Consider the following 12,317-nt stretch of genomic DNA (forward strand, 5'->3'; position numbering starts at 1 on the left):
TCTCTTTTGATGCTAAATTCAATGTTTTTTCCCCACTATACTTTAATACTTTTACTAACTTCAAACCAAGGAGGTAAGACAATTCCCATTATAAAAAGTATAACTATGAGTTAACAAATTTACAGCTTACTTAATAACATGAAAGTCAGAAAGGGTCAAAAAAAGGCTTCCCTACCCCCAAAAACCCACGTATTAGAAACTAACCTTGAATACTTGAGACCCAGGTTCATTGTAGGTTTTGGCATTTTTAGCTAGGAGATCTATATCCTTTGCCATTGCATGGATACTTTTATAACTCCCATTCTATGAGAAATAAAACGGAATAACTGTTAGAGAAAGTTATTAAGAATTTTAAAATCAATTAAATTATCTATATATTTAAAAACTTCAGTGGAGGTCCAAACCTTTTAAGAAAAAAATGTCCAAATAACTAACAGATACAATCATTTAATCTTTTTTTTTTAACCTTATCATGGGCAATTAGGCAAGTTTTTAATCATTTACAGCAAAACAGGATTCAGTTTTTAGACAATATGGAGAACATGCATATTGGTTGTTTTATCCAAAAAGGCAGGAAATAGGAAAAGAGGAGGACACTCATAAACAAAGGCAGGAATGGACAGGGTATTTTGTGGAGACAGGAAGAGACTGAGGCTGCACATTGACAAAAAGGTGTTAAAGAGGCCAGACTGTGGCTAAAAGAAAAGCCCACAAGACTGGTATGGGTCTCATAGCCCCTCTACACCTTAGCCAATGGGTTTCATGAACAGCTATGGCTAAAAATAGGAATCACCTGGGTATCCAACTTCTTGTAGGAAGCCATGCCAAACTTAGTTGGCTAGATCTTGGACAAGAGAGACCTATTTCATCCCCATATGTCTACTTGAGATGTTTCCAGCTCCTTACCAAGAATCTGTGCTTCACTGACAAAGCCTTTGGGAACTTGGGGTCACCTCCATGCCATGACAAGGCATCTGAGAAGGGCTTACACCTGTACAGCACTTTATGACTTACAATGCTTTACATACTCATCTCATTTAGTCCTCAGCCACTTGTTTGTGGAAAGCAGTAAAAGTATTTTTTCTCTTCAATTTACAGAGGAGGAAATTGAGGCTCAGAGAGGTTCAAGATTCACGAAGGTAGTGAGCTTCTAAAGAGCAAAGCAGAGACCTAAACCCAGGCCTTCTGACTCCAAATCCACTGTTCTTTTCACCCCACTAGGGAGCCATTCTCCATTCTCGAACAGTTGAGTGACAGGGTGGAAGGTTTGTTTTAGAAAGATCAGCCCAGCAGTATGCAGGATGGACTGTAAAGAATCTGGATTTATAGAGATGTGCAATGATTCAGGTATAAGGCGATGAGAGCCAGGATTAATAATTAAACAGCAAATTTAAGAAACGTTTGAAAGGATGAAACATCAGGACTTGATGACAGAATGGACGTAGGACTCAAAGAGATATGGGTCTGAGAAATAAAATTTTATGCTTCAAGGTATAAGCCAAATTTTATAGGGTCATGGAAAAAACATTATCCTCCTAGGAATGTGTTAGAAATTCATAAGTAGGCAAGTATTTTAAAATACTGTGAAAATTTTTGTGCTCCCAAATAATTAATAATTGTTTTCATTATGAAATATTAGTTATAGAAATAATAGACATGAAATTTCCAAGTCAGGAATGACTGTGATATGTTTTATTTTTGGTCAAAAAGCAGTATTTATTCTGCTAATGAGAAAGTCCTATTTTCTGGGGAAGTATAAAGTGGCTACTACCTCCTCAAAAGCTGTAATCAATTAACATTGCCCTTAAATTTGTTTACCTTACATATGTCATCTGCTATAGAAACATTTGTTTCTAAAGATATTTTTTAGAAGTGACTCTATATTCTGAGCCCTTCCCTCAACCTCCCCACAAATCCCCTGGCAGATCTTATTCAGAATTTTACTACATAAGTTTATAGACCTTTTCATACCTGTATCCTCTGAGCAATGGTCTTAAGATCAATGGGCTCCTTAATTATTGCATAATAGTCAGGATATTGCTGGAAAACAAAACACACATATCCCATTAAGCTTTGAGCAGTCAAAGAAAGTGTTATTCCACAAGTCCAAATGAGTATCTGTTTCCATGAAAACGTACAAGAGCAAAGACCCATAAGGTACACACAGAACAGTGTTCTTCTATCTGAAGCTATAAAACAGTTGGACTTTAACATACCATATAAAATGTCCATCATGGAACACTGCACAAGTGTGGAATTTGGTGATCCTCATGAGAGAAGTACAACTTGAATATTTTTTACCCCAAATTCAAAGAATCTTAGAACTTAAAATATAAAAACACAAACCCTCCATCCAAGGAGACAAATGGTAGAATTCTAGGAAGGTTGTTTGTACATTCTTTTACTGCTGTACTGTGAATAAAATGGATTTTTTGTCTTATTTTAATTTTTAAGATCTTAGAAAAAGTAAGAAAGGCCTTCTGTTAATTTTATGCTGAATTAGGTGTTTTTGATGAAAAGAGGATAATGATATGTAAGATGAACCCAGTTCCAGCTTATGCAGTAATTACTACTCTAATAATAACAGAAGAGGTCTATTTAAAACATATAAAAGGGGTCAGTCTTTGAATCAGGAAGATTTGGGTTCAAATCCTGCTTCTGACACAAACTAGCTGTGACTGTGGGCAAATCAAGAACTTCTCAGTGCCCAAGGAAACTCTAAGACTAAGGTTCAGATAAATTGCAGAACTGCAGCAGTGGAGGGAGCCTCCAAGTCAGGAATTACTGCCACTGATGAAATTCAGAGATCTGGACAAAAAAAGCAAAAAGGGAAGCTAGGACATAAAACAAAGTTCAAAGCCATGAGCCCTATGGGTAAGACCTGGAGGTAACCTCTCTCCACTGTACCAGCTCCAGGGCTCTTCAGCCTTCCAGCAGAGGCCATAGATGGAGTAGAAAGAACACTGAATGAGCCAGATACCTATGTTCCTGGCCCACAGGTGAGGCTAACCAGAGAGATACAGCCTCTTTTACCTGGCTGAGCCTGTCTCCTCATTTTAACAATATATATATTTTTTGAACCTGTCTCCTCATTTTAAAATGAAAAGGTTGCACTAAAAGACTATTAAAGTCCCTCTAAAATCCTGTGATCATCTTCTCTTGCAGGTCTTTGTGTCCACAGTATCCTCTCTGCTAGAAGCAGAGTCCTGGAAGCAAATCTCTGGGAGCCCTTCTCACAGCATTGTGCTCAATAAATATCTGACAAATGTTGATTATTAGCAGAGCTAATTGTTTGATTCACAGAATAAAGAGATTTTTTTTCCTGTTCTTTCTTTCTTTTTTTTTGTGTGTGAGGCAATTGGGGTTAAGTGACTTGCCCAGGGTCACATAGCTAGTAAGCGTTAAGTGTCTGAGGCTGGATTTGAACTCAGGTCCTCCTGACTCCAGGGCCGGTGCTCTATCCACTGTGCCACCTAGCTGCCCCTATGAGATTTTTTATTTAAAGCACTCCCTTCTGTGGGTCAAAGGCACTAAAAAAGACAATAAAAACAAAGCTAAAGAAATGTCTATTTCTGTTCTTTTCACTGGTTCGTTTTCTTTCTAATCCCTTAATGTGAGTGTTCTCCTAGGGCACCCTCCCCCCTTACCTTCTTTCACTCTCTATGCTCTTCCTTGGTGATCTTATTCTCACGGCTTTAGCTACCACATCTGTACAGACAAATTCCAATCTATATCTGCCATAAACACCTTAAACTGAACATGTCAAACACAGGCCTCTTTAACTTTCCATCTAAACCTGCTTCTAATTTCACTTTCCTTTCTTTGGAGTTCAAAGACCTTCACAGGCCGACCCCTCCTGACTCCTCCCCCAACAGGGACACTCAAACAAGACAGCCCATCTCCCAAATCTGGGTATTTTCACCAGCTGTCTGGAAAGCTCTCCCAGCTTATTTCCATCTCCTGGCTTCCCTCCATTTCTTCAAGTCCCAGCTAAAATCCTACCTTCCACAAGACCCTTTCCTGATCCCCCATAACACCAGGTTCCCTTCACTTCCCCCATTTATTATCTCCAGTTTATTTTGTATGTATCTTGTTTGTAAATTGCCATTTGCATGTTGTCTCTGTCATTAGGCTATGGGCTTCCTAAGAGCATAAAATGACTAGTTTTTTGCCTTTCTGTCTGTAGCATTTAGCACATAGTAAGCATTTAGTAAACAGTTATTGACTCTTTCTGTGGCATCTCCGTTCACTTGGGTTCCAATATCTATAATGTTGGGCTCATCTCCTCTCTTACATCTAATCAGTGGCCAGGTCCCGCCAATTCTAGGTCTTTCTTCCTCTCTTTTCATGGCTACTGTCCTGGTACAGAGGCCCTCGTTCCTACCTGCCTGGACTGTATCAATAGCTTCCTAAAAGGTTCTTCCATCTCCATTCTCTCCGCCTTTCAATTCATCATATTCATTATGCCACTGAATAATCTTTTTGATGAACAGATCTGGTCATGTCATTCCTCTATTCAAAACTTTCCCATGCCTCCCTAATTTTTACTAAAGTTCAAACCTCTGCTTGACATCCAAAGTCCCCCAACTTCACCCCTTCCAGTCTGACATTGTTCTCTACCAGAAGAGACCAAGGTCCAGGTAAACTGGACACCCCTCCCCCATACCGTCTGCTTGCCCTTCTCTTAGGCTATCCCCCGTCCTTGGAACTCCCTTCACCCACTGGAGTCCAGTCCATCCTGTAATGTTCCCCTAGTAGGAATAATAACCTAAGTTATAAAATAATCCCAGAAGTCACACAATTAACAGAGTTTAGGAATGAAAAAAATGTAAAGGAAGGAAGTTCAGCAGTAGATCAGTGGAACAGAGTAGACATAAAATACACAGCAGCAAATGATTATAGTAATCTTGTGTTTAAAAATTATAAAGTTTTGAGCTTTTGGAATAAAAACTCATGATTTGGTAAAAAATTGTTTGGAAAGCTGGAAAGCAGCATGGCAGAAATGGGGTGTAGAGCAGTATCTTACACCATTTATCAAGGTACAATCAAAATGGATGTGACCTAGATATAAAGGGAGATACCACAAGAAAATCAGAAAAACATGGAACTTATTCTACTCATTAGACTTAAGGATAGAATAACTTATTAATAACCATGACATAGAGAGCATTGTAAGGTATAAAATGGATAATTTCAGTAACGTGAAATTAAAAAATAATAAAATTAACGTAGCCAAGATCAGAAGGAATGCAGAAAATTGGGAAAATTTTTTTTTACAGTTTCTCAGATAAAGGTCTCATGTCAAACATATAAAGAACCTTGACAAATTTATAAGAATATGATTCATTACACAATTGGTAAATGGTCAAAGGATAGGAACAGACAGTTTTTCAATAGAGAAATCAAAACTAAATATAGTGATATAAAAAATGCTCTAAGTCATTACTGATTAGAGAAATGCAAATTAACTTTGAGATATCATTTTATACCTATCAGGTTGGCTAAAATGATGGAAGGAGAAAATGACAAATGTTGAAGGGGATATGGAAAAATTGGGACACTAATTCACTGTTGGTGGAACTGTGAATTGATCCAACTATTTTGGAGAGCAATCTGGAATTGTGCCCAGAGTAATAAAACTATGTATACCCTTTGACCCAGCAAAATCACTATCAGGTCTGTTTTCCTTTTTTTTTCTTTTTCTTTTTTTTTTTGCAGGGCACTGAGGGTTAAGTGACTTGCCCAGGGTCACACAGCTAGTAAGTGTCAAGTGTCTGAGGCCAGATTTGAACTCAGGTCCTCCTGAATCCAGGGCTGGTGCTTTTTATCCATTGTGCCATCTAGCTGCCCTCCAGGTCTGTTTTCCAAGATGATTAGGGAAAAGAACTTGTTCTAAAATAGTTATAGCAGCTTTCTTTGTGGTGGCAAAGAACTAGAAATTGAGGGGATGCCTATCAATTCGAGAATGGCTCAACAAGTTGTGGTATATGATTGTGATGGAATACTACTGAGCTATAAGAAATGATAAGCTGGTGGATTTTAGAAAAACTTGGAAAGACTCCAAGAGTGAAATGAGCAAAAACAAGAGAGCACTGTACACAATAACAGCAATCTTGTTCAAAGAACAACTAAGGCATTTTGAGTATAACAAATACTCAAATCAACTACAAAGGACCTATGAAGGAAGATGCTATCCACCTCCAAAGAACTGATAAATAGAAGTATGAATAGTATGGTTTTACTTATACTTACACACACACATACACAAGTCTAATAGTAGCCTTCTCAAGGGCAGGATGGGGAGGGAGGAAGGAAAAAATGCACAGCAGAGAACAAAAGAAAATTTAGAAGGAAACACAAAAAAGCAGGGTAGCTTTAAAAATAATGTGTAAAGGGACAGCTATATGGCACAGTGGATAACGCACTGGCCCTGGCTTCAGGAGGACCTGAGTTCAAATCCAGCCTCAGACACTTGACACTTACCAGCCATGTGACAATGGGTAAGTCACTTAACCCTCATTGCCTCCTCTCCCCCCCCAAAATGCGTACTACTCATTACATAGGTTTTTTTTTTTTAAAAAGCAAACAGTATGAAATGGAAATCTATGACTTTATATTGAATCTTTTTATGTTGTGCTGTGTACATGGAAATGCTTTTTCTTTTTAGGTTCAAAATGAATAAAAAATTAAAAAACCCCAGAGTTTAGGATTTCCTTTGAATCACATGGAAGAGAAACAAAAATTGAGGCTATTTGCACTCTTTTTGCCATCTTGGTCAATTCAGTTAAATCAACAAATGTCTTGCCGAGTGCCTCCTCCATTATAATCCCATGAAAGAAGAGACCCCAACAGCAGCCTTCCTTAAATCCACACTCTGGTCTGATCATGGTCCCTGCATATGCTCTGCTTTTATCCTCCTCAAGCTCCTCAGTCCTGACTCTAGCCTACTCCTGAAGGTTCCCACCCTGGTAGTCATGACCTCTGAGCAGGCTGCTTGGGTCTTCGTACACTCCCAACCAAAGTAGAGGAACAAACAAGAGGGGAAAAGGGTAGGAGGGTCTGGACTAGACAATCCCCCAGGCTTTTTGAACTCCAAATCCTATGATCCAATGCCTCCTCCAATCCTTATCCTTTCTTCTGCTCTGGAGAACAAGGAATTGCTTTCTCTGTCCTTGTTATCTTTTGGTTTTCACTAATGCTTCTTTCTACTTTCATTAAAAATACAGTAACAACATAAGAAAAGCAATAACCAAAAATTCTCTCATGCTTCAATCCTCTTGCTTCCTTTCTAGCATTAGGAAAATAGGCACAGCCTCTTTTTCTTTATGATTCCTTCCATAAGAATGCTGATGTCACATATATTTTTGTGACTCTCAGATACAATGGTTAAGACCTCTCTAGGGGAGCTCATTTCACAGTTGTGAAGTTTTAAGGGCACTATATTTCTTTCTTTTTTTTTTTTTTGATGAGGCAATTGGGATTAAGTGACTTGCCCAGGGTCACACAGCTAGTAAGTCTCAAGTGTCTGAGGCTGCATTTGAACTCAGGTCCTCCTGAATCCAGGGCCGGTGCTTTGTCCACTGTGCCACCTAGCTGCCCCTTGGGCACTACATTTCTAAATCATGCCCAAGACGCTCTGAAAGTGTCTAACTTGTTCAGAAAGCACCTCCTTACTTAGAAAGATCTTTTCTGATGTTGCTTCTTTCTAATTCATACTTACCTCGTGATGGGAAAAAATAAATGTAATGAACTAGCTTCTCCCCTGTCCTCAAGGTTTGAAAAGGGATTTCTTTATTCTTTCTTCGAAGGTCAGGATTCTGACATTTTTGTATCAACAAACATAAAAAGGCAGACATCTTTACTTGCAACTCACCACTTTTGAAGGAAGTTTCTGAAAAAGCTCACTTATGAGACGTCCTGATGGGTTTGTAGCTATGGCTATGGCTTCAAGAAGCTGCTCGAGGATCTCTTTCAGGTAACTTGGAGAAGACTGGAAAAGGGAATAAAAATAAGAGTGACTTTGTGAGTGTTGGGAAATCTAACATACATTATAAGCAATCTATAGCTATGGAAAACATAAAGTCTGCTCTTTCAGGCAGAGAACCCAATAGGTTACAGCCATCTCTGGATCTTTTTTGATTACACTGAGAAGACACTGGCTTCTTTGTCCGTGCTTGTGGCACCCTTTATTATAGCCCATGAGCCAATAGCTGACATTCTATATAGTTCTCATTCAGATGAAGTTTCTTACTATAGTTTCTTGATCATCATTCAATCTAGTGGAAATTTCAGGTCTTTGCTGGAGTTAAGTGTGAGGAAGCTGGGTAATCTGTCTTAGTTTAGATAGCCACCCCAAGTCCAAGGGAAAACATTTTCTAAAGGCCTCTATAAGAGTTATTGTATTGAAACAGCTTATAAATCTTATGTTCGAATAAGGATTTGCCAAGCTAGAGAGCAGTGAGGACCAACAACCAAGCAGTGAGCAAAGAAATATTTTTGTGGGGTACAGATGCTTCTGCATAGACCTATGACAAAAACTGCATGCCGTCCACAGTTGAATTTCCCTAAGTGTAAGTGTTTTCCTTCCTCATGTGCTTCCCCAACATGGATTGGTGTAAAAGTATAATCCTGGTATGCATCATATTTTATTACTTATGCGTTTGCTTTAATAAATATCTAATTACCTTAAATAAACGGTTATTATTTTTTTTAAGGCAAAGTTCTAGAAAATATGGCCTATTTTTGCATTTTCCTTATGTCCAGTATGCTACACAGGGTGTGGCACACATTAATAGATGCCTGCTGTAAGCCCTGTGCCTTGGGAATGTCACTTTTAGCAGCTGCATGCCAGAAGTAGAGGATGGATGAGAAGAGTATCCCAGTAGCCCAGGGGAAAGATCTGAATCTGAAAAAGGGCAGGGTCTGTGAAAGTAGAGGGAAGGGGATGGACAGTAGAGATATTACAGAGGCAGAGCTGAGAAGAGAGAGAGAGAGCAGTTATCAAGGATGCCTTAGCACCGCAGTAACTGGAAATGTGGCAAATTCCTCATCAGAAACAGTTGAGAAGAGGGGAGGACAGACTGAGTTTGAGGTAAAGGGAGACAAAAGGTGAGACGTGCAACAGGCAGCCAGCAGTGGATTAGGAGGAGACATATAGGTCTTATAGTAATTTACACATATAACTGAAACCATGAGATAGGATCAGATCATCAAGAGACAGTATGCAGTGAGAAGAGGCCTAGGAAAGTCCTTGCAGGGAACCAAAAAATAGAACCACCAAGAGAGAGCAATTTTACAGAAGCCAAGGGAGAAGAGAGATCTGAAGTTCTGTTGGTGTGGTTTTATCTGCAACACACTCATCTCAGGAAAGAACAGCCTAGAACATTTTTGGAAGGAAGGGAAATATCCCATTTGGCTTCTCTGACGATTCTGTTACAGAAGAGGGTTTCGAGTCATCTTGACAAAGGTCCCTTTCAGTGACCAATTACAGAACCCAAGAATCTAAGAGGTGGAGGGATCCCAGCAGCCATCCAGTCCAAACTATACCTCACAGAAATGGCCAACATACCTGAAAAATAGCCCTCCAATGGGAGGGAGTGGCACCCACCCCCCAACCTCCTGGTTGTGCATTCCACTTGGGGACAGGTCTAGTAGTCAGGAAGCTTTTCCTAATATCAGGTATCAATTGGCTTCTTTGTGATTCCTGCCCACTGCGCTCTTTCCTCTGGGGCAGGACAGAACAAGTCTGACCCCTCTTCCTCATGAGAGTCTTTCAGATACTTGAGGACAGCTCCATACTCCCAAGTCTTTCTTTTCCCCAAGGTTATTTATTTAACCAGCTCATCTTCTTCAGCCATTCTGGTTTTCCTCCCCTGGATGCTATCTAGCTTGTCGACATCCTTCTTATACTGTGGCCCACAGAACTGAGTATGGTGTTCTAGATGTGCTCTGACCCAGGCACACCCTGTGGAGCCATCCTCTATTTCTTCTGGAAACTGTGTCTTTCTTGTGGCTGCCATATAGAATGGCTCACTCCCATTGGGCTGGCGCCCACTAAACCCCCTAGATCTTCTTCAGACAAACTGCTAACCATCCTGTACTTGGGAAACTGATTTATTTAACCTGAGTATAAGACATATATCTATCTCCACTGAATTTCATTTTATTAGATTCTACCTTCTCAAGATCTTTTGGGCCCTGACTGCCATTCAGGGCACTAATCCCTTCTAGAAGACTGTCAGTTGCAGATGGAAGAGGCGTGACACGACTCTTTCCAAGTCAATAAAATGTTCAACAGGACACCACGCTCTCTCTTCTCCACAAGAACAGTGTGAGTTACTTCATTAAACACTTTGCCAAAGTCTGGGTAAACTATAACTAGAGCATTCCCTTCATCTATCTGGTAACCTTATCCCAAAAAAGGCAACAAGACAATTAAGAGTATTAAACAAATATATCTGGTAAAGAAGATCTCACAGTCATACTATAAACTAGAATAAAAAGATAGGTTGGCTGAGCCACTGATGATTTCCTGCCTTTTTGTGGTGTCAGTCTCAGCTGACTAGTACCTGATATGTCCTTAATCAGATTTTGCAGTAAGCCTGTAGTTTATTCACATATGAGAGAAAAAAAAAATCCAGGAAAGCACTCATTGCTGGATTAAGGCAATCAAGCCCCACCTGTGGATGGCCCTTCTGATGTAGGGCTAGTAGCACCCCCTTTGGAGAGCAGTATGCTCCCATGGAACTGAGATACTATTAATGTTTCTGACTGTGTAGCCTCTTCTACTCACCAGCAAATGTGTAGTTGAAATTGCTCATGGTATCACAAAAGGAAACATCCCCCTCAGAACTGCTTGTCTTCCACCAATCCCACCCATTAATGGTTCAAGCTGTTCACTTACTACTTCGGACATTGTCCCTTGATTGTCATGCCCATCCTCCTCCTCCTCCTCCTCCTCCTCCGCATCTCCTTTCTGAACAAATTCATTCCTTGTCCGCAGGTACAAATCCCAGAGTTTACAGGCAGCTTTAAATTCCGGAGAGTCTGGCTGTGCACAAGCAAAAGAACACCGCACACCAATGACCTTGACAGTTACCTTAAACGCCTCCTGTGCGCCTCTGCACAGACCACTATTTTGGTATCATATTTCTAAGAGGTTAAATCCCTCAATCAAGAAGTGGGCAATTCCTTTTTCCCTTTTTTGGTTAAAAATTTATTTTTATTCTGAGCTTAAACATAAAAAAAGATTTCCATAGTTCCACGTTCTATATAAAAACAGAAAAGGATTTTACATGAAACTCTGAATTTCTATTATGTACATCTTGCTTTTCCCTCCAAATATATAAGAAGTTCAAACTGTAGCTTTCAAAGCTGTCCTGCATTCTGCATTTCTTTCTGACCTTTCTTCTATTCTCTTCTGGGCACTTTTTAAAAGAGACTTCAATGACTCTTTTAAAATTTTTGTTAGCTTATCCTTGTCCCCTCCCTCTACTGGAAAAAAAAGAGAAAAATAAAGTACTTGTAATGGAAAAGCAAAACAAATTCACTAGGCAATTCTTGTTTATTATAAGAGAAAGAGTATTTTATGTGCCAATTTAAATGATAAAAGCTCTTTCTAGCTTAAGTCATTCTGCTATCTTCCATTTTAAAACAAGCACTGGACATTCAAGTATAAGCCTAAATTTAACAAGTATCAAGTTCAAAAGCATCATTTAAAAATCTCACTTATGTAGCACTCTGCGATATTTATTTATAAATAAGGATGAAATAATTATATGGAGATTTCTTTATGTGGACAAAAAAAAAGCCTATATAGTTACCTGACAATTGAAATATACTAAAATCTTTGGAAGATACTTTGGCTCCAATACTTGGATGTGTAAATGCACAGCCTCTTTATAGAGAGGTGGCAATGAAAAATGTTCACTAGGCAGTAGATAAAGCACTGGCCCTGGATTCAGATCCAGCCTCACTTGACACTAGCTGTGTGACCCTGGGCAAGTCACTTAACCCTCAGTGCCACACACCCCCCCCAAAAAAAAGGGAAAGAAAGAAAGAAAAATGTTTACTAGGTCTCCTTGAGCCATCTAAGGAACAGGGCAAGATGTGCTCCTATAAAACAAACTCTAAGCTAATATGGACTTTAAAAGATTGTTGAGCCAAAAGAGTTTTTAAAGGCCAAAGTAATTAATGGATGAAAGAGTATGCTGAAGAAAAAGAAAGGAAAAACTGGAAAAATCTAAAGCTAGCTAACAAGGGTAAAAAGGGTAATATATTCTTTAAGAAAGCTAGGTGGTGGAAGGAGTCATGTTTCA

At 39.3% G+C, this 12,317-nt stretch overlaps 1 protein-coding gene across 12 annotated transcripts in view; it reads right to left on the reverse strand.

Annotated features, from left to right (window-relative positions):
• Positions 1–12,317, reverse strand: part of PBRM1 (polybromo 1) — a 107,600-nt gene that overhangs the window by 84,308 nt on the left and 10,975 nt on the right. For all 12 annotated transcript variants that reach the window (XM_043964966.1, XM_043964962.1, XM_043964896.1 and 9 more), the window contains 4 exons: positions 10,904–11,050; positions 7,874–7,990; positions 1,972–2,040; positions 205–303 (listed from right to left, as the gene is read on the reverse strand). In XM_043964966.1, the coding sequence (XP_043820901.1) occupies positions 205–303; positions 1,972–2,040; positions 7,874–7,990; positions 10,904–11,050 (432 nt within the window). The remainder of the gene's footprint in view (positions 1–204; positions 304–1,971; positions 2,041–7,873; positions 7,991–10,903; positions 11,051–12,317) is intronic.

The sequence above is a fragment of the Dromiciops gliroides genome, chromosome 1 (genome assembly GCF_019393635.1).
Source record: "Dromiciops gliroides isolate mDroGli1 chromosome 1, mDroGli1.pri, whole genome shotgun sequence".
NCBI classification, from domain to species: Eukaryota; Metazoa; Chordata; class Mammalia; order Microbiotheria; family Microbiotheriidae; genus Dromiciops; species Dromiciops gliroides.